This window comes from Neovison vison, chromosome 1 (genome assembly GCF_020171115.1).
Source record: "Neovison vison isolate M4711 chromosome 1, ASM_NN_V1, whole genome shotgun sequence".
Taxonomy (NCBI): Eukaryota; Metazoa; Chordata; class Mammalia; order Carnivora; family Mustelidae; genus Neogale; species Neogale vison.
Window position 1 is genome coordinate 68,494,718 of NC_058091.1, and position 24,713 is coordinate 68,519,430.

Genomic DNA, 24,713 nt, shown 5'->3' on the forward strand with positions numbered 1-24,713 from the left:
TTAACTCCTGGATAAAGGAATGCAAAAATCAGAAAAGAGGGTTTTCAAGGAGCTGGGAAAAAGCAAGCAGCCACCTTGGGTTTCCCATAGCACCGACTATTTGTTTAATTTACAGCCATTGTTTACCCATCTCATTTTCTCCAATTCAGGAGCAGGCTATTGCCACATTATAAGGAGATCAGGTTGGCAAAAGCCTGGCAGCGAGGAGCCATTTTTGCAGAAGCTGAATGGACCTCATCCAGGTGTGTGACAATCATAGATTATGTTGCTGCTGCATTTGCAATGGAAGTCAGCTGATCAGATAATCATAGTTCCAAAGATTCCTTTTTCACAAACCTTCTACAATTTTTTTTACACTCTGATTTTGTACTAAGTTTTCCCTCTTTAAATAGCCAGGCTCACTTTAGAACAAAATTACTTTGTTTTTCCTTAACAAAAATGTATCTCTATTCATCATAATTTTTTTCTTAAAAAACGCATCTTTCTTTGCATATAAATTGCTTTCCCTTATTATTTCCAGTGGTTAATAAATTATTACTAGAATTTTTAAGTCTTAGAAATCCCAATTTCTAGTGAAAATTAAGTAGTAAATGAACTGTCCCTTTAACCACAATTCTTTAGATTTGCAAACTTAGGAATATATCTCATATTTAGAAGCATATGCCTTTTTAAATCTTCCAGTATAGCGCAAACAGTTCCAGATATCTTTTAGTTTCTCTGTAATTAGAAGCCAAAAATAGATGAGCCTAAGTTTAGTAATCAATGTTTTAGTATTTTGTAACAGGATTTTTTTCTGTTGGTGACCCTGGTTCTTGGTCACACCACTTCGCAGAATGAAGAGGTAGACTAGACAGTGGTGGGCAGCAAAGCAAGATTTATTGAGCTGTAGCAAAATGATAGCACAAGGCTCCTGAGGAGAGAGGGGACCTGAGAGAGTTGCCACCAGAGTTTCTTTTTTTTTGCTTGTTTAATTTTTTTTTAATTTATTTGAGAGTGAAACAGTGAGAGAGGAACATAAGCACGGAGAGTGTGGGAGGGAGAAACAGGCTTCCTCCTAGGCAGGGAACCCCACTGTGGGGCTCGATCTCAGAACTGGGACCTTGATCTGATAGCAGATGCATAATGACTGAGCCACCCAGACGGGAGTTTCTGCTTCTGGGGGTTTTTATGGGCTTGCTGTCAGACTGTTTTAATCTGATTAACCCTCCCCGTATCTGTCATCCAGTCAGGTTTTTGTCACATGGAAAGGGTGGAGGCCTCCTTACAGGGTATAAAATCCTTTCAAGGGTGGTTTCCTCTTAGGGCAGGGGCCATTTGTTCCTGCCTGTTCTCCTTCATCAGTTTTACTTGGAAGTGATCTAGATATTAAACAAATTTAACTTAACTCATCATTTAACCTAACGCTGCAAGATTTTAAGGTTTTAGGTTACCAGTAAGATTTGAGAAAACAATTTAAAGGGTTACCTAAAATTTTCTTATTTATGTCTATTTAATTAACTTGCTATTAACAATTATGCTTAGATTACTCAAAAACTAGTCAGTCGTTCTTCCAAGCTATTTTTCTTTTGAATAGTCTGTAAAAGAGATAACATTGACTTAGGACTTTTAAGTAAATGCAGGTAGAATAAAAGTTTCAGTTTTATTGCTGATAACTCTAAAAACATGTCTATTTTAATTAAACCAATAATCTTTTTTTTTTTTAAAGATTTTATTTATTTATTTGACAGGCAGAGGTTACAAGGCTGAGAGGCAGGCAGAGAGAGAGAAGGAGGAAGCAGTCTCCCCGCTGAGCAGAGAGCCCGATGCGGGGCTCGATCCCAGGACCCTGGGATCATGACCTGAGCCGAAGGCAGTGGCTTAACCAACTGAGCCACCCAGGCGTCCCAATATCTCACATTTATAACAAACCCACAAACACATGGATGCAAGAACATTATCGTTACAAATGTTGGGGAAGATTTTTAAGATTGGTACTTGTCCCTGGAATTCATCTTAAAGCTGTGCTAGAATCTGGGCACAAGAGACTTTAGCAGTTTATTTTATTTTATTTTTTATTTATTTTTAAAGACTTTTTAATTTATTTGTCAGAAAGAGAGGGAGAGAGCTATCCCTGGCACAGCAGGGGGAGGGGCAGGCAGAGGAGGAAGCAGGCTCCCCGCTGAGCAAAGAGCCCCTTGTGGGACTTGATGCAAGAACCCTGGGATCATGACCTGAGTGAAAGGGGACCCTTAACCCACTGAGCCACCCATGCTCCTTAGCAATTTATTTTTAAAAAGACCTCTCTCTCTCTCTTTTTATTCCCCCACCCCCTTCAGTCTCAGGTGATAGTGGGCTGTATTTACATTGCTTTTAGGACATTTACATAACTTTAAGGCCAAGAGAAAAATAAGTTCTTCCAAGAAGAACTTTGGTTTTCTAAGGCCAGTAATTTATAGTGTGTTTCAGATAAACAAGGGGAGTTTGGGGATTGGTAAAAGAATAGGTGAATTTTGAATTGTCCGTATGCTGATTTTTGTTTCGTAAAATAAGGATGGTGTTTTCGGTTCCTCAAAGAATTGGGTTATAATTTAAATGACATTTTCTGTCCATTCACCTATCCTACTACATTATCTTCAATTTGTTGCTTTCCCTCTGGGTACATAGTTTTGTTGGTTTTTAATTCCAGTATAATTAGCATACAGTGTTATTAGTTTTAGGTGTGTAATACAATGTTTCAACAATTCTGTACATTGCTCAGTGCTCATTATGTTAAAAATACTTTCACCTGTTTCACCCATCCCTCCACCATCAGTTTGTTTTCTGTATTTAAGAGTGGGTTTTTTTTTTTTTTTTTTTGGTCTCTTTTTTTTCTTTGTTCATATGTTTTGTTTATCAAATTTCCACATGAATGAAATCCCATACTGTTTGTTTTTCTTTACCTGGCTCATTTCACTTAGCATTATACCTTCTAGATTCATCCATGTTGTTGCCAATGGCAAGATTTCATTCTTTTTTATGGCTGAGTAACACTTACTTGTGTGTGTGTATACACACCACTTCTTTCACAATTCATTCATCCATGGATAAGGGTTGCTTTTATAATGTGGCTATTGTAAATGGTGCTGCTGAGTACATAGTTTCACTTTTAAATATTTCTGAGAGGATTGAGAAACACTCCGGGGGTGTCTGTCAGATCCCCAAAGAGGATGCAAAGGATACTATGTTCCACAAATCCAGAGTGACTCCCAAAGGCAGCCAAAAGAAAGAAACAACTTGCCAGTACCAGGCAAGGAGAAAGCCAAGCCTAGTTACGCAAAACAGGACAAGCAAGAAGGCAGTTGCTATCTCTGGGAGAGAGGAGAACAATCCACAGTGGGCTTGAATATGAAAATGGAGGGACAGCAGTGAGATTTTCTTTTCCTCTCCAGACTGGGCACGGCAGACAGAGATTCAAAAGAACAGATTCTGGTAAGAGTTTTCATCCTTCACTGGCTTTTGCCAGTTTATCTAGGATCCTGTCTGTAAGCTCTGTTACCCACCAGAGATTTCTCTCAGCTGTTTGAGGAAATAATATAGCAACTTACCAGAAAAGTCCTCAGTTTCTTCCACTCTGGGAGGGGGACCTCAATGGGAGCCCTTCTTTGAAGGTAGATGTGGGAGTATCTGTAAAACCATTAACTGGCAGACTTTTGCTTAGAATTATGTCTCTTTCCAGAGTGGAAAAACAATTCAGACAGACGATTAGTAGAGTGAGTACTCAAAGGTGGATAGAGGTGACCCTTAGGAGTTTTTTGTTGTCTGTATGTCAGGGAGCAAGACTTTCCTGTCCCTTTCAAGGCTCATCTAGTATATTGGGAATTAAACTGATATGAAAACTAACAGTAGAAAATCAAATTTCATTTCGGATGTATGGGGAGTCCACACGCATGTGAAGATTCCAAAGAATCAGGCAGAATGAGGTATATATGTCATTCTACAAGAAGGCCGGGGGTTCTGGGACTTCAAAGCAAAGGAATGTAATTCACAGGAATATGAAAAAGAGTAAATGGCTGGTAAACATGTTTGCTGGACCACTCAGAAAAAAGGAGACCTGGGGAACTTTGACTCGATAGTCCTACAAGTTTCCTCCCTGTCTGCCACACCTAGTTCATGTTACGACATGCAGTTATCTGTGGTGATCTCACTCTTGCTGGAGCAGATTCTCTATCTAAATTCTTGTTATGCAGTTGTGGGGGAGGTAAAGGGCTGTTCCTGAATCTGCTGGCTTTTGATGACTTTTTGGGTAAGATTTTATTTATTTGATAGAGAGATGGCTTGAGAGGGAACACAACCAGGGGAAGTGGGAGAGAGAGAAGCAGAGTCCTGTAGCAGGGAGTCTGATGTGGGGCTCCATCCCAGGACCCCAAGACCATGACCTGAGCCGAAGGCAGATGCTTAACAACTGAATCACCCAGCTGCCCCTTTTGATTACTTTTTAAACTCAAACTAACCTTCAGGCAAAAGTGGCCCATCTTGGGACTGCTGGCCTTTTGCCCCTATACTTCCTTCCTCTGAAACTTCCCTGAAGTTTCACATATTAAAAGTTGAGTTGGTAGATTCTTTGATCCTGTTGAGCCAGTGTCTGTCCTGGCAAGAAGTCCAGTTTAGCTAAACTCATTTCAAGAGGCGGTAATGCAGGTGTGTTCTCAAAGTTAGGCCTATGGCTCAAGAAATTAGGTATTAAATAAAAGGCATTTTTATAGAAACAAAAGAAAAACAATGGTTAATGGTTAGATCCTGTTATAAACCAATTTCTGAGTTTTAATGGTAGCTGGTCAAGAAGATGTCAGGCTATGTTTCTGAATGATCCCCCAGAGAAAGAGGCATGAAGATTATTTATAAATGAGCTATTGTGGTGATTTCTCTGAAACTTATATCAAGTTGTTTATATTCCATTTGTAGACCTTTGGGAAAAAGGGCCATTTTAGTTTTTAAATGATTCCAAGTCAGAAATATGAGAGAAAAATTAAAACATGTTAGTTTGGAGACTGGTAGCTAGGCGTTGGAGGACACTAGAAGAAATCAGGATCTAGTCCAGTTTATAAGGAGCAGTATTAAAACCTAACATTTACGAAGGTGTGTTGAGGAAAAAGAATTTCTTCTGCTATCCAAGGTCCTTCTAGCCGGACTAAGAATCAAATTGACATGAGACAGACAAACAGACAAAAATCAAATTTAACTTCATACATACAGGGGTCCACACAGGCATGAAATTCCATAGACTTACATGAAACTTATATATATGAGTTAAGAAGAGGGGTAGGGGCCTGAAGATAGAGAGGTGAGAAAACCATCAGCAGGAAGTTGAGATGTTTGGAAAACAAAGCTTGTCCTTTTATGCAGATGGATTTATTAGGTAAAGAGAAATTTCCATTAATACCTGTTTTCCTAGTACAGGGAGGCAGTTGAGGGGGAGAGAAAGAGTTTTCCTGAATCTGCTGGGTTTTGATGGCTTTTAACTCAAAGTAATATTCATGCCAAAGTGGTCTTTCTTGAGGCAGCCTGCGCTTAGCCCCTACAGGTACTTCTTATATATTAAAATTTTCCTTTTGCAATGGATCTTTCAATGAAACTGTTGGAATTTTGAAACTTTTTGGAGGCTTCTTCTTGCCAGTTAAAACAGGTATCCCATTCTGTTTACCTTGGGAGCCCTTGCTTTCAAGTGCATTCCTTAGATGACCATATTTAACTGAAATGTTCTATCAGGGCCCTGATAATTCTGTCTTGTTTTGAGTAAAATTTTACCATTTCTGTAGATAATCACAGCTCCTGGCACCATAGTTTTGTTTGTAGACATAAAGTAAGCAAGTGTGCCAGAAGGTAGCATGCTTGACTCTTACAATTTTAAGGATCCCATTAGCTAAGCTTTTGTTTACACAAAACAAGCAAACTTGGGTTCCCGAATGCAACGGCAATAACCAAAAATTGTCATTGTGGACTGGCCAGGAAAAGGCTGTGTCCACCACCTGCAATTCCCAGCATGGACTAAACCAGTGACATCGATTATGGAGACTGCAGACTGGAACTGGGGAAAGGACTAAACCAGCAAACCACAGTCAGTGGGGACTGCAGATGGGAAATCAAGAAGGAATTCCAGTGTGGAACTGTGGGCTGAGCCAAGGGCTGAGGACTGGCACTCCATTAGACTATTCTATCTAGACTGACCTGTTAACCCTGGACGAGAAAGCCAATTAGGTCAGGAGCTGGAATGCAAAAAGAGCGCAGCTCAACTGAGCGAGATTTGTCCGTGGCTCTCAGAATCAGCGAGAAAGATCGAGAACTCCAAAGTGTTCACAGACCACCACCCCTGTGTTTCCCGTTGTTTTCAAACCCAGTCAGAATTTTGCTTCAGATCCTGATGCTGTCACCAAATCTGTTTAAAAAATAAGGCAACCAAGTAAATCTGAAGATCTGGTTGGCTTTATTAAATGACTCATGACTTGGGCAGCAAATAGGGGGAGCTCCCCTGAGCTGAACAAGAGACGGATTTTGTAACTGAACCAATGCGAGTTTGCTCTTGGGTGGGTCAGAAACTACACAAGGTTAAGTCGTCGCACAAAGAAAGGTTTATTTGGGGGCACCTGGGTGACTCGGTTACGTGCATGCCTTTGGCTCAGGTCATAGTCCCAGGGTTCTGGGATTGGCCCCGTATCGGGAAGCCTGCTTCTCCCTCTTCCACTCTCCTGCTTGTGTTCCATCTCTAGCTGTCTCTCTCACTGTCAAATAAATAAATCTTTTTAAAAAAAGAAAGAAAGGTTTATTTACAACAAATAAGGAGATCATGGGGATGGGGGAGTGGGGGATGGCTTCCAAAGCCATGACTCTGAGCAAAGGTGAATGGATTCTCTTTATTTAGGGTTAAGATGAATATTTAGATTAGGAGGCCTCATCATCTTGTGAAAAGGTGGGCGTAAGGTCACACGTGCACCTTAAGGAAGCATGCCTATACATACATTACACGTATGTAGATGAGGCTCAAGAGCTCTTCCTTGGGCAGAGATTTTAGTAATAGAACGAAGTGAAGGTAGTCAGTTCTTGGTCTGTTTGCAGCTGTGAATCAGGAGTTAAGGTCAAACTGGTCTTGTTTGTCTGGGCTGGCTGGAAGTCTTGTCAGGGCAGTCACTATTGCCGGAAGGGTGGTTTTGGTTTCTATTTACCTGCGTTAAGAGATAAACTGGAAAGAAGAGCTTAAGGGGACACCTGGGTGGCTAACTTGAGGCTGCCTTCGGCTCAGGTCAGGATCCCAGGATCATGGGATCAAGGTCGGTATCAGGTTCCCTGCTAGGCAGGGAGCTTGTCTCTCTATCTACTGCTTTCTCTGTTTGTGCTTTCTCTGTCAAATAAATAAATGAAATCTTTAAAAAAAAAAAGAGCTTAAGGAGAAATGTGGGCCAAAAGTTGGTAAGTATAAGCAAGTGAGCAGTAAAGGTCAGGTCTTGGGTTGTAGCTGGTGACAGTTTTTTAAGACACAGGGAAGGCATTAATAAAAAAAAAGGGGGGGGCATCTGGGTCTGTTAAGTGTCTGCCTTTACCTCAGGTCATGATTCCAGGGTTCTGGGATCCTCAGGTCATGATTCCAGGGTTCTGGGATCGAGCCCCATGTCAGGCTCTTTGCTCAACAGGGAGTCTGCTTCTCCCTCTCCCTCTCTGTGCTCTCTCTCTCTCTCAAAGAAATAAAATCTTAAAAAAAAAAAAAAAAAAAGGTGGGGTGTGTGCACCTGAGTGGCTCAGTGGGTTAACCCTCTGTCTTCAGCTCAGGTTATGATCTCAGGGTCCTGGGATCAAGCCCCGCATCGGGCGCTCTGCTCAGCGGGGAACCTGCATCCCCCTCTCTCTTTGCCTGTCTCTTCCTACTTGTGATCTCTCTGTCAAATAAATAAAATCTTTAAAAAAAAAAAAAAGGAATTTATTAGCAAGAGACACATTGTTTAGGCAAGGTTGCCTTCCTAAAGGTAGTGATAGGGGCTTACCAGTAAATTTCTAGAATTGACCAGGAAATTCTGTGTTGATTGGTAAAAGGTTACATTTTCCTGACAGGTTAGGTATTAGGTCTTGGTTTACTGACTAGGGGCCCTAAGTGATGCAGTTACAGGCCTGTGGTTTTCTTTTTAACATCAGTTTAATTAAAAAGGATATAACTCATGAACAGCCAGATGGAAGGGATGCATAGGGAAAGGGAAGGGACCCAGACCCCCATGCCCCCTCCAAGCATGCCACTCTCCCCACATCTCCACGTGTTTGCCCAACCAGAAGCTCTCCAGACCCCTTTATTATATAGGCACACTTGATTAAATCATTGACCATGGCTGCTACTAATTCAACTTCCAGGCTGAGTCCCCTCCCCTGAAGTCGGGGTGGGACAGAAAATTCCAACTCTCCAATCCCATGACTGGTTCTCCCACACCGACCTCACTTGGATCAGGGGCATCAGCTGGATCACCTGCATTAGCTGGAATCACTGAGGAGATCAGGGAATTATCCAAAGTGCTATGGCAAGCTAGTGGCAGTTCTGGGGCAATTCATTAAAGGATGCATTAGGCTTTTTGTGTACCAGGCACTGTGCTAGGCGCTAGGGACATAGAGAAGTATGAGAGGCAATGCCCACCCCCTTCAGTCTTTTTTTTTTTTTTTTTTAAAGATTTTATTTATTTATTTGACAGAGCGAGATCACAAGCAGGCAGAGAGAGGAGGAAGCAGGCTCCCTGCTGAGCAGAAAGCCCGATGTGGGCCTCCATCCCAGGACCCTGAGATCATGACCTGAGCCGAAGGCAGCGGCTTAACCCACTGAGCCACCCAGGCGCCCACCCCCTTCAGTCTTTGCTCTCCCTCCTTTCCCCTGTTTCTGGTTCTTTCCACTTGGATGAGGTATGATTTCCTTTTGGGGCCTGCTACCTGGGTGCTGGTAGCGAATGGTCCTGTTGCTGTGGGTCTCCTTCCGACTCCAGGTAGTGGGATGTCATACTTTCCCTCTACAGAGGCAATCCCTCCATCCTTGCAGAATCTGGTGGTATTAATCAAGGATTCTCTCCACATAAAAAGATTTGTTTTGGTCAAGGGCCACTCCAAAATGTGCCACTTTGGCATATTGATTATTTTAAACTAAAATGACTTAAGAAATAGATGATGTAGGGCACCTGGGTGGCTCAGTTGGTTAAGTGTCTGCCTTTGGCTCAGGTCATGATCCCAGGATCCCGGGATCAAGTCCTTCATTGGGCTCCCTGCTCTGCCTCTCCCTCTCCCACTCCCCCTGCTTGTGTTCTCTCTCTCCCTGTGCCTCTGTCAAACAAATAATATCTTTAAAAAATAAAAGAAAGAAAGAAACAGCCAATGCAAAAAGAACACTGACTTCTGGGTACCTGGAGGGCTTAGTTGGTTAGACATCTGACTTCAGCTCAGGTCATGATCCCAGGATCCTGGGATCAAGTCTTGCATCAGGCTCCCTGCTCAGTGGAGAGCCTACTTCTCCCTCTGCCTGCCACTCCCCCTGCTTGTGCTCTCTTTCTCTCTCTCTCTCACACTCTCACTCTATCTCAAATAAATAAAATCTTTTTAAAAAGTCTTAAAAAAAACAAAACAAAACACTGACTTCTTTATCTTCAGAAAAAAAGAAAGAAATCTCTTGTATAAAAAGTGGCCAATCTGTACCAGGAGATAAAGAGATTCTTATTACGAGGCATAGGAAGTTTAGAGTCAAAAAGGCTATATAAACAACCCTTGTTACCTTTTTAAATTTACTACTGCAGCCCACATTCTGTTTACAATTCCTTACTAACTGAAGCTTCCCAAGTTAAGTTTTCTTTGTCCTGTCAATTCCTCACAGATTTATTGCTTCTTCTTTGTCTAAAAAGTGTAACAACTGCCTCCATTGGTCATTTTTTTAGGTCTCAGTGTCATTACCCTGTCTCTGTGTGCAGGTAATAAAACTTTTTTTTTTTTTCCCCTTCCTGTTACTCTGTCTCATGTCCATTTAATTCCTAGACCAGCTGGAAATCCTTGGGAACACAGGAGTTGGTTCCTCCCCTCCAGTTGGCGTGGCCAGTGGGATCAACTTCCGCTGGATGTTTGCTCTGAAGTTTCCATAGTTTCAAGATCTTGGGAGAACTGACATACGGCCGGCAGAAGGTAAGATTTCTTACCATGTCAGCCTCCCTGAATCTGTCTGTGAGGTCCGGTGGAGTGAGAATGATGACAGTCTTTTACTCTTTCTCTCAAATTAAATTAGCAGGACAAAATATTTGTGGAACTAGTTCCTTTGGCTTAGCGACTTTCAGAAAGAAGTTTGGTAGAGCACGGTTTGCTAAGTGATCCATTTCCTTCCAGAGATGGTCTTTGTTTTCCTTTGTCTGTGTCTTTTGTCACAAAAGGGGGTTAAATCCATAAAGCGTAGCGTTCATGGTTCACATCAGACAGTGTCTGTGAACCCCCCGTGTGGGTCCCCCTTGTGAAAACTAGATGAGGTTTTTCCTTTTATCGTGTTCTCTGTCCTAAGAGCTTGGCTTTGTGACCACTGAGAACATTTCCTCTGGTCTCGGCCATCTGGAAGGTGCATTTACTGGGGTGCTCTTTGTTGGCAAGTTGAATAGACTGGGGATTGGAGACGCCCATTTACAAGCAGCCTTCTCTTTGCCCAGGTGTGCCAGTTCTCAGGGGGGGTTTGTCCTAAGAGGTCCTAGACTGTAAGGGCCTTGGTCGTCTTAACCTTCATTGCTTGTGAGTGCTAAAAAATCCCATTCCAGAAGCACCTGCCTCCTGTCACAGAATGTGAGTCTGTGACTGGAAGCTTCGTACCTTTGTGGGCGACTGGAGACAACCTAATAATACCACGTCATTCTTCCCACCTGTCCCTGACGGTCTTTGCTTCCTTAGACTATTCTTGGAAGTAGACTGTTAGATCATGGGGGCTTCATCAACTATGCCCTCTCTAGGGACATCTCTTGTATCTTTGGTCAAACCATAAAAAGGCTTCTTGGTTTGAGTGGTTGTGAATTGACATTAATAACAAAATCCTATTCATCATGGCCAGAGGATGGATCCTTGAAATTAGCTAAATTAAGGAGTGCCTGGGTGGCTCAGTTGGTTAAGTGTCTGCCTTTGGCTCAGGTCATGATCCTGGTGTCTTGGGATGGAGTCCTGCATCAGGCTTCTTGCTCAGCCGGGAGCTTGCCTGCTTCTTTCTCTGCCTGCCACTCCCCCTGCTTGTGCGCTCGCTCTCTCTCTCTGACAAATGAAATCTTTAAAAAAAATCTAAAATTGGCTAATTGTCTTATTAGTATAAGGCTATCCTTGACAAGATAAAAGAACAGACTCAGACTCAAGACAAAAATTAATATCTATATCCATTGTAGATTTCCCTTCCCCAAATCTGACCCCATCTATCGGTTTTAACTTCTCTTTCCCTACAAGATTTTTTGTACAGTACTCCAGCTTAATCTCAAGTTCAAAGTACACAAACTACTCTTATAAATGCTAGAGGCCAAAAAGTGAATTTAGCATAAGAACCTGGGACAGACAGTAGGGTTTGCTTTGCTGTAATCAGGCTTTGCCAACCTTAGGCATTTCTATGCAATGACCTTGGCAGATGCAGCTTAGAACTGTGCACTCCCCCAACCTGCCCCCAACCCACAGAGAATTCATGTCCCTTGAACAGCAGCAGATCTTGTAAATTATAAAGCCCCTTTTCCTCCACTTTCAAAAGATCCCTACCAAATTTAGAGGAATTAGAAAGGTTGATGGCTATTCACAAGCTCACTCAAAGAGAACTTGACTGGCAGCTAAGGGAAGTTTCTTTCAGCTTCTGATTATGCTATGAGTATGAGGCAAGACAGAAGGGCCCCAGAACACAGCCCCCCTTCACAGAGGAAGCTGATGACCAGAATTTCTTCTAGCCCTCCTGCAGTTAATCAGTAGAAGACTTATCTAAGGGCCTAATATCAAAAAAAGTCCAAGGTTAAATTACGTACTTAGAAAAAAAGCTTTTATTAAAACACTTTATACAGAGTTTATCAAGGCATAAAGCTCTTGATTCCTGTTTTAGTTAAAAATCTCCCTGGTATATATATAAAGTTTAGTTAGGCAAATCCGTCCCTTGATAATCAGGCTGCAATCCATGATCTTTGGGGGAAATAAAGGCAACTGTCTTTGTCTTACAAATCCCAAAAAACAGGGCGCCTGGGTGGCTCAGTGGGTTAAGCCGCTGCCTTCGGCTCAGGTCATGATCTCAGGGTCCTGGGATGGAGTCCCGCATCAGGCTCTCTGCTCAGCAGGGGGCCTGCTTCCCTTCCTCTCTCTCTGCCTGCCTTTCTGCCTACTTGTGATCTCTCTCTGTCAAATAAATAAATAAAATCTTTAACAACAACAACAAAAAAAACAAAAGCAAAAAAACAAATCCCAAAAAACAAAACTAGAAATAAACTCTAAAAACAAGTCAAAGCCCACCTATTTTTACCTTAGGCAAAACCTTGCCTATTCCTCTCTAAATGCTTTATAGCTATTACAAAGATCGAATATTAGAACAGAACTGTTCTGTACCTAAGAAAAGAAACAGTTTTTTAAATAGCAATTATCTCAAATTTCTTTAAAACAAACAAAACAACTTGCATTCTTTCTCTGTCCCTTAGAGTTATAATTTCAACATGTCTTTGAGATGAAAACACAGTCCACAATTGTTTGAGACTGAAGAAAAAAGGCAGGGAAGGGAAGAGGGCTTTTTTTTTTTTTTAAATGTCATTTTTTAAAATTTATTTTTTATTTTCAGCATAACAGTATTCATTATTTTTGCACCACACCCATGCTCCTTGCAATCCGTGCCCTCTCTAATACCCACCACCTGGTACCCTAACCTCCCACCCCCTGTCCCTTCAAAACCCTCAGATTGTTTTTCAGAGTCCATAGTCTCTCATGGTTCACCTCCCCTTCCAATTTCCTTCAACTCCCTTCTCCTCTCCATCAACCCATATCCTCCATGCTATTTGTTATGCTCCACAAATAAGTGAAACCATATGATACTTGACTCTCTCTGCTTGACTTATTTCATTCACTCAGCATAATCTCTTCCAGTCCCGTCCATGTTGCTACAAAAGGTGGGTATTCATCCTTTCTGATAGAGGCATAATACTCCATAGTGTATATGGACCACATCTTCCTTATCCATTCGTCCGTTGAAGGGCATCTTGGTTCTTTCCACAGTTTGGCGACTGTGGCCATTGCTGCTATAAACATTGGGGTACAGGTGGCCCTTCTTTTCACTACATCTGTATCTTTGGAAGAGGGCTTTTTAAAAATACAGAGTGCTAAGGGGGCAACTGGGTGGCTCAGTTGCTTCAGACTCCTGATATCACCCCAGGTATGGATCTCAGGGTCATGAGTTCACGCTCAGTGATGAGCTTTATGCTGGGTGTGGAGCTTAGTTAAAGAATAAAAATACAAATTGCTAAAAGGGCTCTTATGCCCAGACTCTAGCATCTCTAAGTGGATAATGTGTTCCAAAAAGTCCACCTTGGAGAAAACTTGGGTACTTTGTGCCTTTGTGGTAAAAATTTTCTACCCCCTTTTCTAGAACCTAAGAGCCATTCTTTGAAATATAAACTTCAAAAAAAAAAGTTTCTCACCAGAAGGAAAAAAAAAAAGAGAGAGCAAGAAAAGGTATATAAAAATCAGGCCTATAACGTTCTCTCCACAAAACAAAAACTATAGGATCTTTGTTTACATCTGTAAGTATGTCCGTATTGTTAAATAAGAGAAATCCATCAAAGTAAATGTTAAAGATTGAATTGGCTTATCAATCAGCTCATGAATTGGGCAGCATCCCATCCAACAATTAGAAAGTAACTCTAAAGTGCTACAGAAAAGGAACTGCTTTTAGAGGTAGAGATGGAGCGGAAAAAGACAGTTATTAGCAAAGAATCCATTGTTGTAGGCAATTTGCCCTCCTAAGGGAAATGGAAGGGGTCTGTCAATAAACTTCTTGTGTTGACCAGGAAATGCCATGTTGCCTGGTTAAAGGTTACATTCCTGGGGAGTTGAAACTGCAGTTTGTTTAGGTATTAAGTCTTGGTTTACTGACTTGGAGCCTTAAAACTAAGCGACGCCATATTGGGCCTGTGGTTTTCTTTTTAACAATAGATATGTTGTAAGTGTGAGATTTGCCTACATGTGGATGGTAGTACTAAAATTAGTTCATAAAAGAGCCCTGTTTAGTCAGTTTGAAGGCAAGAGCTTATTTTCAAGAACACATGATTTCGGAGAATATTCGTTGTTAAAGCTAATTTAAGGTTGTCAGTGTAGTTAAAATAGACATGTCTCTAAAATTACAATATTAAAACTAAAACTTTTATTCTGTCTCAGCTTACTTAGAGTCAAATAGGCTGCTACTATCTCTGTTTTTAAAAAATAATTGATTTGGAGGGATAACTGACTTTGATATCTCAGAGTTTTTTATGGGTAATCTAAGCATAATTGTTAAGAACAAGTAAATTAGATATAAATTTTAAAAGGTTTTTTAGGTAAACTTTTAAAATAGTTTCCTTCATCTTTTTGGCAACTTTGAAACCTTGAAGTCTTGCTAAGTGGTAAGTTAGGTTGAACCCATTGAGTATCTGGCTCATTTCTAAATAGACAAAATAATAAGCATTAAATACTGAACATAGGTTTATCTACTTGTGGTTTCCTTATTACTTTAACAAAACTAAAGATTTGAGTCTCCTAGTAAACATGTTCTGTTCTTTATTAAACTTTTGTACTATGAAGAAACATATGTTTCTAGAAATTATGAAATATATCCTTAAATTTGCCAATCTAAAAAATGCTGGAGAAACAGACAACTTACAGTTGTTTACTACTACTTCACTAGAAATTAAAGTTTCTAAGGATTAAGAGTTGTGATTAACATATGACTAAAGCTGCTAAAAATTATAAGGGAAATAACTCCGTATGATGCATGTTTCTGGTAGGAAAAAGTATGAGGAAAGGCAATACATTTTTGTTGAGGGCAAAATTTTCCTAAAGTGAGGCTAGTGATTTAAAAAGGAAAAACTTAAAATCTGAGGTCCTTTGAAAAATAATTTTATATATAGCTAAGATTAGAATAAGTATATTTAAAAGTGGGTTTTGGAGAACAGTGTGGAGATTCCTCCAGAAATTCAAAATAGAGCTTCCCTATGACCCTGCAATTGCTCTCTGGGTATTTACCCCAAAGATACAGATGTAGTGAAAAGAAGGGCCATCTGTACCCCAATGTTTATAGCAGCAATGGCCACGGTCGCCAAACTGTGGAAAGAGCCCAAATGCCCTTCAACAGACAAATGGATAAGGGAGATATGGTCCATATACACTATGGAGTATTATGCCTCCATCAGAAAGGATGAATACCCACCTTTTGTAGCAACATGGACGGGACTGGAGGAGATTATGCTGAGTGAAATAAGTCAAGCAGAGAGAGTCAAGTATCATATGGTTTCACTCATTTGTGGAGCATAACAAATAACATGGAGGACATGGGGAGATGGAGAGGAGAAGGGAGTTGAAGGAAATTGGAAGGGGAGGTGAACCATGAAAGACTATGGACCCTGAAAAACAACCTGAGGGTCTTGAAGGGGCAGGGGGTGGGAGGTTGGGGGAACAAGGTAGTGGGTATTAGGGAGGGCACATATTGCATGGAGCACTGAGTGTGTTGCAAAAACAATGAATACTGTTACGCTGAAAAGAAATTTTTTTAAAAAGTGAGGTTTAATATCAAAAGAACACTGATGGAAAATTAGAATTTGTTTTTTCTCTCTGTTAAAAGAAATACTTTCTTAGATGATTGGTTTGGCTTTTATGAGAAATTACAAACAAAATTTTCTTTACCTTTTATGTAATCTGCCTAGAAAATGATTCTATGTTTTGTTTTTTATCAAATCTTTGATTATTCAAGGGGCGCCTGGGTGGCTCAGTGGGTTAAGCCTCTGCTTTCGGCTCAGTTCATGGTTTTAGGGTCCTGGGATCGAGCCCCGCATCGGGCTCTCTGCTCAGCAGGGAGCCTACTTCCCCCACTCTCTCTGCCTGCCTCTCTGCCTACTTGTGATCTCTGTCAAATAAATAAATAAAATCTTTAAAAATAAAAAAAATTAAAAAAAAATCTTTGATGATTCAAGAAGACAGTCTTCTTAATATTAAAATAGCTAAGACTTGTTTACAACTATGAAAACTTCTATATTTGCCTCTCATTGTCACTTTGGTTAAATCATTTAATAGTTTTATAATCTATGATCCTTCTTTTTTTTTAAGATTTTATTTATTTATTTGACACAGAGAAAGAGATCACAAGTAGGCAGAGCAGGAGGCAGGGTGTTATGTTGGGGGGAAGCAGGCTTCCCGCTGAGCAGAAGCCTGATGTGGGGCTCAATCCCAGGATCCTGAGATCATGACCCAAGCCAAAGGCAGAGGCTTAACCCACTGAACCACCCATGCGCCCCATGTGATCCTTCTTTAATTAATGCTTGAAACTTTTGATATTTTTGACATATTTCCCATAATTGAATTTTTTTAATGGTCTTATATTTAAGTAATCTCTACTCCCAACATGGGACTTGAACTCATCACCCCAAAGTCAAGAGTCACATATTCTTCCAATTGAGCCAGCCAGGTGCCTCCCAAAATCAAATTCTAAAATAAAGTCTTTTGCCTGCAATCTAACTGAAATGTTCCAGAGGGCCCTTGGAACATTTCAGTGATTTTTTTTCCCTCATTGTTAAAGAGAGAAATTAGGCTTGTTTGGTATGTTAAATTACATGGGAAGTATTGTCAAACAAATATTACTAAACTGTCTTATATTTGTGTAGATATATGCTATTAAAGTAACTATTCTAGAAATTGTATGAAACTTATAGAAATTTGATATGTCCTGGTATGTTGTTATCTTAAAATGTTATGTGTCACAAAAATAACCAAATTTCCTTGTCAATTATATTGTAATGAATTTTAATCAGATTTTTAATCATGGGCATTTTTAAAGTCCTTTGTCATTTGTAGACAGTTACACTTTTACTCAGATGCTTTTACAAAAGCTTCCTGCAACTGTGTTTCATCCTCAATGAGAAAGAAAGAACCTTGAGTATAGGTTTCTGAAACCTTAAGATCATAAGACTAAATTTGTTAAGAATTTCTGGAACTAGTAGAAAAACCAGATTCAAGCAGAAAAAAAATTAATAACACGAGACTAAATGAACTGAGGACAATTAGAATTTTTAAAAATATTTATTTATTTATTTGCAAGAGAGAGAGAGAGAGAGAGAAGTAGGGGAGGAGCAGAGGGAGAAGCAGGCTCCCCACTGAGCAGGGAGCCCAATGTGGGGCTCGATCCCAGGACCCCGAGGTCATGACCTGAGCCCAAGGCAGATGCTTAACTGACTGAGGCACCCTAGGATGATTATAATTTTTATGACTTTTTTGTTTGAAACATTGTTGATCTTTAAGGTTTTATTTTTCCAGATTTAAGCAAACGTCCTCTTAAACTAATTGTGACCTGCAATAATATGATAAAATAAGAACTTTTCAACAAATTAAAATGCATACCTTTTTCTTTCTGTCTTATCCCTCCAGAATTTTCAGTGAATATTCTTATATTTTCATGGCAACGTTTTCATTTGCATAAATTCAACAAGAATCTGTTCTCCTTGTATCAGCACATAATTGGAAACATTGATTATATTACTGAGGCTTTGATTGGCATGTCATATTTGAGGGAAACCTGCAAAAACTTAGGTATGATCAGACAGCATTAAGGAAATAATGTTGGTTATATGGAGCCAATAAGGCCCCTTGGAAAAACAGTCCAATACCTTGCTTATGGGGTTGCTAGTAACCTTATATAGGTAAAGGACATCATTTCTTGGCAGGTGCAGGAACCTCAGGCTATTTTGCAGATCTCAACAGAGAGGAATTAACCCGAATCTAAAGGTATTATAGGCAAAGTCTGATGGCAAGTATTTGGCTTGGCTTCTGACCTTGAGAGGCTATTAAAAGTTCAATATAGAGATTCTCTGTAAAAAGTTCCAGCAAAGCAGATTTAAAAGAGTATATATGATCAGTTGCTATTCTTGCTGAACTTACATATATAATCAGGCCAACATTGGTTCCCCCCAACCTTGGTTTATTTTATAAACAAATCAGTCTTAATTTGGCTATCTTTGGTAGAGTGATAGTGATTATAAAGAGGAAAATTATGTTTTCATATCACACCTTTATGGATATTGGGTTCTAAAACAGTTCTTTATAAACAAAACTAATTTTTTCTAGGTGCCTTCAGTGTCTGGCCACAATTCCTAGTTATCATCTCCAATTTTTTCCCATAATTTTGACTGGAATCATTTCACAAGTAAACTTCCCCTTTTCTTGAAACCTTGCAAACTAATACAAACAACTTCATGTAAACCTGAGTGAAATCATAACAGCTCATTTAGAGACCATCTTCATGCCTGTTGTTCTGTGGGAGCAGAAGGGTCACCAGAGACATTTGATGTACAAACTGAAAGTCTTCCAGATTACTGCCTGCCCTCACCCAGTTTGAAGATGCATTTAGCCTGACATCTAGAAATCTCTACTGGCTACTCAGAAATCAGAAACCAGTTTTATAATTTATCTAATCTTAACCATTGCTTTTCTTCTGCTTTCATAAAAATGCCTCTTATTTATTATATAATTAATGAAACCATAGGTTTAACTTTGAAAATACATAAGCATCACAGCCTTCTGACTTGAGTTTTATTAAACTAACCTATTGTCAGAAATAAAAGACCACTGAAGTGAGATAAAACAGTCTGCCAGCTCAACTTCCTTTGGAAGTTTCAGAGGAGGGAATCATAGGGACCAAGAGCAGGCCATCCCAAAATGTGACACTTTAGCATATCGATTATTTTAAATAAAAGTTACTTAAGAAACAACCTATGCAAAAAGAATATTCTGACACCCCATCCGCCAACTTTGTTTCTTGAAAACATGAAATAAATCTCCCTGTGCAAGGTAGCCTGTCCATATTGAGAGGTAAAGAGATCCTTATCCCCAGAGACAGAAAATTTAGAGCCAAAAAGGCCATATAAACAACCCCTGTTACTTTTATTAATTTATTACCCCAGCCCAAACTCTGCTTAGAATTCCTTACTAAATGAAGCTCCTCAAGTTAAGTTTTCTTTGACTTGTCGATTCCTCACAGATCTATTGTCTGTTTGTCTAAAAAGTATGAAAACTGCCCACTTTGGTTATTTCTTTAGGTCTCAACTTCATTTGGGGGCCTCCATGCACACTCCATAAAATATTACCTTTTCCTGTAGGTATGTCTTATGTCAATTTAATCTCTAGACCAGCTGGAAGATCCTGAAGGGTAGAAGGAAATTGTTTCTTCCCCACCAAGACAATTTCCCCAAGCTCTCTCCTCTATAAGAGCAGAAAGGCTAACTTTCAGGAGTTTGGCTCTTGGTAGGTGGCTTAGCAAAGCTGACACAGTGACAGTACTGATCAGGGGACACAGCTCAGGTACCACAGTAGGGACTGTTGGTCCCCAACCAGTTACTGTTTCAGCCAATAGTGTTCTACTCCAAGAACTGGTTATTCATCTGAAGACCCTTTCTTGATGTAATATATGCTACATAGGCCACAGATGATAGATTGACTAGGTGGTAACACATGAGGACAGGGGAAGGGTTATTTAGTCCAGTGATTAAATTTCTGTCATGTCTTGAGCCTGAGCTTCTGGGCTGTGACCTCCACTAGTGCTCTCAAGTTCTCCCTCACTTGAGACAAGAAGGCTAGGAGGGCTACAGTTTCAGTTTGAAACTTCCCTTTCCCCAGGTTAATTAGGCTCTAGTAAATAGTTTCCCTGGAGGCAGCCTTTTGTTAAGGAGAACATTGAGCATATTTTCCCCCTCCCCCTCTAGGAAGCATGATGCAGAGGATTTGCCTCCACTGTTCTCCCAGGGGATCTGTAGGGTTCTTAGAGGTAAAGCTCACAAAAGTGTGATGGCCTCTCTGATAGTGGGACCTCCCTAAGTTTTTTACTCTTAAGCTTGTCCACACAGAGTGTCTGGCAATTAGTCAGTGGCAGTTAATGTGGTCATACCAGTTCTGGCCCCAACCACCTATATCTTAGAATGTGACTTCATTTGGAAACAAGATTGTTTCAGATAGAAGTTAAGATGAGGTCATTCTGGAATAAGGTGGGCACTAAACCATATGACTCATGTCCTTTTAAGAAGGGGAAATTGGGATTCAGACATGCATACAATTAGAGTGCCATGTGTAGACACAGAGAAAAGGCAGCCATTTATGCAGAGAGAGAGAGAGAGGTCTTGAACAGATCCTTCCCTTGCCGTCCTCTGGGAGAAACAACTCCACAGACACTTTGATCTGAAACTTCTTGCCTCTAGAACCATGAGATAATAAATTTTTGTTGTTCAAACTGCCCAGTTTTGGGCACTTTGTGATAACAACCCTAGAAAACTAAAACATACCTATCCTTATTAGATCCTCACAGATCCTTGCAGTAAGAGTCCTTTGTTATGTAAGATTTGTTTACATCTGTGTCTACGATGCAATACCATAAGGCTTGCTTAGAATAGGTTTTGTAATGTATTTATAAAGTAAGAGTCCAGGAAATCACATGATTATTTGTGTTTTCTCTCTGTACATGTCAGGACTTGCTCTGCTCATCAGTGGTCATCAGACTTCAGCATGATCACCTCTAAGTTGCTGGCTTATGTGGCAGTTTCAGTTCTCTGTGTCTTCAGAGTCAGCTCCCGGGATACATTTATTGCAGCTGTTTATGAACACGCAGTGATATTACCTAATGCCACCCTGATACCAGTGTCCCATGAAGTGGCATTAGCATTAATGAACCAAAATCTGGATCTTTTGGAGGCAGCGGTCACTTCAGCAGCAAACCAGGTACCATCGCTCAGGTGTGCTGGATTCCGCCAGGAGAAGGGGTAGGGTCGTAGGAAGCAGGATCCCTATCAGGTTTGGTTATACTTTTGGAAGACATATGTGTCAGGGGAGCCAACAACTTTGTTGTACAATCAGACTCCTATCTCCTTCTCAAAATTATTATAGCTGGGGCTCCCAAATAATGAGACCAAGTTAAGAAAAGAATGGCTTCATCGTCATGAAGGAGGCAGCAGACCGTTGAGGAACTTACTGTACATTCAATGACTTTGTTGCTCTATTTTACTACACATGGAGAGTGAAGGACAAATGAGTCAAGACCGGATGCTCTGCTCAGAGTATCAGCAGCCTTGATACACTTTTGTGTTCCTAAGCTTGTGCAGGTTTTTGGATTAATTCATAACATCAAAATAACGTTAAGTTGCAAACTACTTAACAAGATGTATTATGTACTTCATACTTCATTCTAATTATAGATTAACTGTATATTAATGCATATAAGTCCGGAGTTGAATGAAGGGTTAAGTATAAGTGTGTGGTTTGAATGGATATGATTGAAACAAGGTATTTGTAGATCAGGTGTAGAGGAGGACTTTGTGAAGTGGGATGAGTCATGACTACTACATATCACTGATATCTACCAATACATACTCTTAGGCAATACAAACATTTTAAAGATTAATAAGAATTCTGAGGTTCTTTTTTATTTTTAGTAGGACTATTTTCTTAAAGACTTCAGCTTTCAGGGTGACTCTCCCATATGAAGGTGCCCAGGTGCATCTGGGGTGTACCTCTGGGCTTGGCACCTTTAAGGGGAATCAGTGTCTGAGTGCCCTCCTCCTGAGAAGCCAGAGTCACTTTTGCAGGGTACAGAGCAGGGAGGGCTGGAGTGGAGCAGGAAGTAGAACAGAGACTTTGAGTATAAATCGATTCCATGTCACCCGGGCACAAAATCTACCCAAAGTCCAGGGAGGGGGCCAATTTTAAGAAGAGTTGGGTTTATGCTTCACAACGGCAGTGGATAGCAACCCTGTGAATAACCTGGAAAACTCTTGATGTTTATAAAAGAATGGAAACATTATATAGAAATGGTGATGTGGAATTAGACAATGCAATTGTGCAAAGAAAATAAATTTTAAAAATATAGAAAACAAAAGATTAAGATTGAAAGGAAAAGAAAAAAAAAAAAAGGTCTGGATGGCAGTTGCTCATCCACCCAGTTCCTCGGGGCCCCTTACAGACCCTGTCTTGGATTGTTTGCTTCTCTGAGAAATATTTTAATTAAACTACATTTTTAACAGGGTGCAGATATTATTGTGACTCCAGAAGATGGTATATATGGCTGGAACTTTAACAGGGAAACTATCTACCCATACCTGGAGGATATCCCAGACCCTGAAGTCAACTGGATCCCTTGTATTAATCCCAGAAGGTATTAATCCCAAACAGGTAGTAGACAATCCAATCATGAACATGCACTTACTTTACCTGGGAGGACTTTTTAGTAGATCACCGCTTAAGATCCACTATCAAGTCTAAGTTCAAGATAGTTCTATTTTTCCTCTTCTGTGGATACATTTATTAGTAAAGTGATAGGAATTGTGAAATCAAAGAAATCAGTGCTGGAATGTAACATAGAAATCATCAAATTCTATGTGAATATATTTCCATTGAGGGAAGGAATCTGGAGAGACAATAGCATAACTTGCTTAGGATTACAGGGGTAGTTGGTTAGCTGGAGAACCAGAATCAAACTCTAGTCTTCTGACTTCTTTTTTTTTTTAAAAGATTTTATTTATTTATTTGACAGAGAGAGATCACAGTAGACAGAGAGGCAGGCAGAGAGAGAGAGAGGGAAGCAGGCTCCCTGCTGAGCAGGGAGCACGATGCAGGACTCGATCCCAGGACCCTGAGATCATGACCTGAGGCGAAGGCAGTGGCTTAACCCACTGAGCCACCCAGGCGCCCCAAGTCTTCTGACTTCTTACCAGCGAAGAGAAAATTGTTGCCCCAAATGGGCCTGTAATTTGAAAACTGAGTGAGAAAAATGGCCAAATAGTCATTTTTAGGGGCACCTGGGTGGCTCAGTGGGTTAAGCCGCTGCCTTCAGCTCAGGTCATGATCTCTCATCACGGGATCGAGTCCTGCATCCGGCTCTCTGCTCAGCAGGGAGCCTGCTTCCTCCTCTCTCTCTCTCTTGCCTGCCTCTCTGCCTACTTGTGATCTCTCTCTGTCAAATAAATTAATAAAAATCTTAAAAAAATAGTCATTTTTAGAATTATCCTTTAACATTAATCAAATGGCTAAATGAGCTTAATGTGTATGAAATCCCAAGAGCTTAAGGTGATTGTTGATATAGCAGAAACGGGTAAGTGGTTTAAGTCAGGTCCAGAGTAAAGAAATACAATCTGCGATAAAAGTAGCACTATTATTTTTAATGTAGACAAAGCAATACCTTACATATCTGAGAGAAGCATCTCAGCTATCTCACTTCTTTCTAAAGCCACTATTGCTAACATCATAGGAACTTCTTTTTTGGAACTGCTCCCCAAACCACACATATTAACTAATATAACTGCTTATAGAGACACCTTGATTTTGACAATTTCAGTATTATTTATCTTAATCATCTACTTTCTTCATATTTCATTGTATCATAATTGTTTTTTTATTTGACCAGCTCTCATGCTGGGTTTTCAGTTTCTGAAGGGCGAGCACTCTTTGTGCTCTTCCGTCACATGTTGACTTCACTTGTATCTGAAAGACCTTTTCCTAGAACCAAATTTCCAAGGGCCTCCTGAAAATCCCCACCAGGCTGTTCCATGCAATCCATTTCAAGGAGTCTGATTGCCCTGCCTATTTTCTATCCGCTAATTGCCTCTCCATTCCTTGCTTTCATTCATTTATTTAACGTTTTGTGTGTGTGTGTGTGTGTGTGTGTGTGTGTGTGTGTAGGCCGAGAAAATTAAGGCCATTCCACCTCAAGTTTAGCTGAATGTGGGAGACAGAGGCAGAAGAAAATCATTAAAATTCCTTACCTACTGACAAGCCCTTGAAACAGACAGAGTAGCTCTTCCCTGGGGACTCAACTGCCCTCACCTTGAAATTTTGCTAAGGACAGTCCTAGCCTGACCGACCCCCTACCCGGACAGGTCCGACCAGGACCCTGGAAGTCTACTTTAACAATTCCTTTAGGAAACTTTATCTCTAAACCTCCAAGGTAGTGTTGAGAATCGTTTCCAAGCATATGGCCCACTGATATATATCTAAAGGGTCTCACGAGAAGATTTTTATTACTGGTAATAAATAACTTTCGCCCAACAATAGTTAGCCCCTCAAGATCCTGGAGACCTTGCTTCCTTAGGGACTTACATCATCCCTCATCCCCTTTGTCCTTACCCACCGCTGAGTCCACTCCTACTCTGCCTTTAAAAACTGACTGTAATCTGGTTCAGGGTCCAAGTCCCTACTCCGCTGTGCTGGGTATACTTGGGCCGAAGCTTAAGCTTGTCAAATAAACCCTTGTGTGATTGCATCGGTGCTTGGCTCCTTGGTGGTCTCTCGGATGTGAAAACTCAGGCATAATGTGTGTGTGTGTACATATTATGTATAAGTACTATTCTGGACAGTAGGTGGACAAAATACATTAAAAATCTTTCTTCTTGGACATTATATTTTAGTGTGGGGAGATAATAAAGAAAAAAGATAATATCTGTTTAGTTATCTATTAATCTATCTACGTATCTATGATATGTAGTAAATATAAATGCTGTGGAAAAAAGCGG

At 40.4% G+C, this 24,713-nt stretch overlaps 1 protein-coding gene across 7 annotated transcripts in view; it reads left to right on the top strand.

Annotated features, from left to right (window-relative positions):
• The window catches only part of VNN1 (vanin 1), a 54,089-nt gene that overhangs the window by 9,906 nt on the left and 19,470 nt on the right, over window positions 1-24,713 (top strand). For 3 of the 7 annotated variants that reach the window (XM_044248657.1, XM_044248667.1, XM_044248697.1), the window contains exons 2-4: window positions 9,997-10,140; window positions 20,682-20,931; window positions 22,230-22,360. In XM_044248657.1, coding sequence (XP_044104592.1) covers window positions 20,719-20,931; window positions 22,230-22,360 — 344 coding nt within the window. In that variant the 5' untranslated portion in view covers window positions 9,997-10,140; window positions 20,682-20,718. Of the gene's footprint in view, window positions 1-3,245; window positions 3,448-4,240; window positions 4,262-7,254; window positions 7,281-9,996; window positions 10,141-17,595; window positions 17,758-20,681; window positions 20,932-22,229; window positions 22,361-24,713 lie in introns of those variants that run through there. The other 4 variants (XM_044248707.1, XM_044248647.1, XM_044248686.1 and 1 more) reach the window with 4 other exon arrangements.